The 4282-nt window shown below is 60.2% G+C and overlaps 1 protein-coding gene across 1 annotated transcript; it reads left to right on the plus strand.

Moving 5' to 3' along the window:
- Nucleotides 1-562: 562 nt before the first annotated feature.
- ZBED4 (zinc finger BED-type containing 4) lies at nt 563-3973 on the plus strand (the record flags this gene model as incomplete). Its single annotated transcript, XM_082666204.1, has 1 exon — nt 563-3973. One exon carries the CDS (start codon nt 563-565, stop codon nt 3971-3973), a length of 3411 nt encoding a protein of 1136 aa, XP_082522330.1.
- Between the last annotated feature and the right edge of the window lie 309 nt (nt 3974-4282).

Below are 4282 nucleotides of genomic sequence, written 5' to 3' on the forward strand. Positions count from 1 at the left end.
TTACGGAATTCCTTTCTATGCATACATCGAGGCTCGTATATCCATGACAGTGTAGATTTGAAGCGTGACTGAGTCCAGTGTCTGACTTGATCTCCTCTTCTGTAGATAACGCAGAAGGATCGCTGTGCCACCAAGATGACGGCGATCCTGCGTCTGAGACAAGCAGGTCCCCGCTGCGCGAACGCGTGTCTGCACCGTGGAGTGTTTAAGAGTAGAACTTCTGGAAGGCAGCGGTCCGCACCCTGATGACGTGCTCACCAGTTCCCTGGTCTACTCCTCAGTGAGATTTATGATTGGCCATATTCATAAACATCCCGGAAGATAGGATTCTCCTGAAAGAACTGAAGATAATGTACATTTGGGGGCATAAAGGAGCATTTGCATCAGTTTTCTACCAATGCAGGCGGTCAGCATCGTGAGGCAGCCAGAATAGTTATGGTCAGTCATGGAGAATCACCAGGAGACGCGTCCGGAAGCGGGCGGGGATTTTGTTTCTGATCAAATACATTTTAAAATAGAAGAGGAAGATGACGATCACATCGCTGATCACAGTTTGGAAAGAATGGACTTTAGAAATGAGCAGGAGAACAGGAAACGGGCTGGCAGCGGGGATGAACGGGCAGAGGGCAGAGAGGCGAGCTGTGGCTGCCAGCCCCCAGGGAGGCGCGTCTCTCCTGACCCCGAGGACGACTACGGGGCCCTATTGTCACAGTATAACAGCACCCTGTACAGCGTGGCCATGGAGGCCGTGACGCAGAGCCTGCTCTCCGGCCGCGGCATCAGCTCCAGGAAGAAGTCCCCGGCTTGGAAGCATTTTTTCATCTCACCCCGGGATAGCACGAAGGCCATCTGTACGTACTGCATGAAGGAGTTCAGCAGGGGCAAGAACGAGAAGGACCTGAGCACCAGCTGTCTGATGCGGCACGTGAGGCGGGCGCACCCCACCGTTCTTGTGGAGGAAAACGGCAGCGCGCCGGCCCCGGCCCCCCTCCCTGCCCCTCTGCCGCAGCTCCCGCCGCCGCCCACTGATGCCGGAGACCCGGGCACCGTCCTGTCACCTGGCAAACTCGTCCCCAGAACGGCCTCTAAGAGCCCATCTCCCCATCAGGTGACAGAGGAACTTGGCTCTGTGGTTTCTTCCGAAGAGGCCCCCTCCGACGTGTCAGTCTCTGAGAGGTACAGCAGGGATGAAGCCCTGGCGGGGCCGCCTCCCCAGCCCCCCAGCCTCCACTGCGACGAGCCTGCAGAGAACGGGGCTGAGAAAAACCTCCCCCTGCCCAGGAGCGCATCCGGGTCCAGGAGGAGGTCTGCCGTCTGGAAGCACTTCTACCTGTCGCCCCTGGACAACTCCAAGGCCGTGTGCATCCACTGCATGAACGAGTTCAGCCGGGGGAAGAACGGGAAGGACCTGGGCACCAGCTGCCTCATCAGGCACATGTGGCGGGCACACCGCTCCATCGTGCTTCGGGAAAACGGCGGGGGCGCTGGCGTGCCGCCCCCCTACTCTGCACCCCCAACCCTGCTGCCCACCCCGCCGCCGCCTGACGGAGAGCCCAGCCCCACGTCCTCGTCTCCGGGGAAGCCGGTGCAGGACTCCACCTCTGCGCCCTCCTCCCCCGACCGGCTGGCGGAAGACCCGCCAGCACACTGGAACCTCGGAGACACGCAGGTGGAAGACGCGTGGGCGTTGTCCTCCTCCTCTGACGTGGGTGAGGCCTCATGGGCGTCCTCTCCCGAGAAGCAGCCGGGCGACACGCCCAGCCCTCGCCCACTCGAGTCCGGTGCCGTGTTCCAGCAGAACAAGAAGGTCATGAGGAGGCTGAAGTCGGAAGTCTGGCATCACTTCTCGCTGGCCCCCACGGACAGCCTCAAGGCTGTGTGCAGGCACTGTGGCTGCGTCATCAGCCGGGGCAAGAAGGGTGACGTGGGCACGAGCTGTTTGATGCGGCATCTCTACAGGCGCCACCCGGAGGTCGTTGGGAACCAGAAGGGCTTTCTGGGGGCCAGCCTGGCGAATTCGCCATACGCCACCTTGGCTTCTGCAGAAACGTCCTCCTCCAGATTAACTGACCTGCCGACCATGGTCACAAAAAACAATCAAGTTATGTTTCCCGTCAACAGCAAAAAGACCTCCAAGTTGTGGAATCACTTTTCTATCTGCTCCGCAGACCCCACGAAGGTCGTGTGCTTGCACTGTGGCCGGACGATCAGCAGAGGCAAGAAGCCGACCAACCTGGGCACCAGCTGTCTCCTGAGGCACCTGCAGAGGTTCCACGGCGGCGTGCTGAAGCCCGACGCCCCCAGGACGGCGCCACCCTCCCCTCCTGGTGCCCGTGGGCCCCTGAGCTCAGAGTCGGCAGGCGCCTCCTCCTGCGATGACACCAGCGAGAAGTTTTATGATTCGCATCCAGTTGCCAAAAAAATAACAAGTCTCATTGCTGAAATGATCGCACTTGACCTCCAGCCGTACTCGTTTGTGGACAACGTTGGCTTCAACAGGCTGCTCGGATACTTGAAACCTCAGTACTCTCTGCCCCCTCCGTCCTACTTCTCCAGGACGGCCATCCCAGGTATGTACGACAATGTGAAACACATCATCATGTCACATCTCCAGGAAGCCGAGAGCGGTGTGGTCCACTTCACGTCTGGAATCTGGATGAGCAGCCAGACCCGGGAGTACCTGACCCTCACCGCCCACTGGGTCACCTTTGAGTCGTCGGCCCGACCGCACCGCGAGGACCACCACTGCTCGGCGCTGCTGGACGTGTCGCAGGTCGACTGTGACTACAGCGGCGGCAGCGTCCAGAAGCAGCTGGAGTGCTGGTGGGAGGCCTGGGTGACGTCCACTGGCCTGCAGGTGGGCATCACAGTCACCGACAGCCCCAGCATAGGGAAGGCGCTGAACGAGGGGGCCCGCTCGAGCGTGCAGTGCTTCAGTCACACGGTCAGCCTCATCGTCAGCGAGGCCATCAAGAGCCAGAGGATGGTCCAGAACCTACTCAGCACCGCACGGAAAATATGCGAACGGGTCCACCGGTCGCCTCGGGCGAAAGCGAAGCTGGCAGAGCTGCAGAAGGAGTACGAGCTGCCGCCCCACCACCTCCTCCAGGACGTCCCGTCCAAGTGGAACACGTCGTTTCACATGCTGGAGCGGCTTATCGAGCAGAAGAGGGCGGTGAACGAGCTGTCTGTCGAGTGTAACTTCCGGGAGCTCATCAGCTGCGACCAGTGGGAGGTGATGCAGTCCGTGTGCCGTGCGCTGAAGCCCTTCGACGCCGCCAGGCGGGAGATGAGCACCCACGAGTCCACGCTCAGCCAGGTCATCCCCATGATCCACATCCTCAACAGGAGGGTGGAGATGCTGTTCGAGGAGACCATGGGCATCGACACCATGCTCAAGTCCCTCAGGGAGGCCATGGTGAGCCGCCTGTCCGCCACCCTCCACGACCCCAGGTACGTGCTGGCCACCCTGCTGGACCCGCGCTACAAAGCCTCCCTCTTCTCCGAGGAGGAGGCGGAGCAGTACAAGCAGGACTTGATCAGGGAACTAGAAACGCTGAATTCTACCTCAGAGCCCACGCCCGTCTCCAACGGATGCGACCCGGGCTCCCCACCGCGAGACTGTGCCGGCGAGGAGAGCCTGTGGTCACTCATGGCCAAGATGAAGAAGACCGAGCCCAGAGGGAGGACGAAGGTCCCGGAGGACATGGTGCTCGCGTACCTGGAGGAGGAGGTGCTGGAGCACAGCTGTGACCCGCTCGCCTACTGGAACCTGAAGAGGGCGGCCTGGCCGGGCCTCTCCACCTTGGCCGTGCGGTTTCTGGGCTGCCCCCCGAGCATCGTTCCCTCCGAGAGGCTGTTCAGCACACCCACTGAGAACGGCAGCTTTGGCCAGTCCCGGCTCACGATGGAGCATTTCGAGAAACTTATTTTTCTGAAAGTGAATCTTCCCTTAATATGCTTCCAGTATTGAAGCTCACGGTGGAGCCACCGGACGAGAAGCAGCACCGGCCCCGGGCTGGCGGCTCGCTGTGGTCGGGGCCCTGCGGGACAGCAGGCCGGGCGCTCAGGTCCACATCCACGGGAGGTTCCCGTCCCGGCCCTCGCCGTCACGTCCACATGTGCCTTACCCAGTCCTTCAGGCCAGGTACCACGGTGTGTTTTTTAAGAAGTCCAGTAGAAACAGCCTGTCTTGTCAGTTATGAAATACAATGATTAGGTTTTCATTCGTAACTGTAAAATTGTTTAAAAGTTGGGGGTTAGGAGTTTGTTTTACTAGAAT

The sequence above is a fragment of the Grampus griseus genome, assembly GCF_964374135.1.
Source record: "Grampus griseus genome assembly, chromosome: 11".
NCBI lineage: Eukaryota > Metazoa > Chordata > Mammalia > Artiodactyla > Delphinidae > Grampus > Grampus griseus.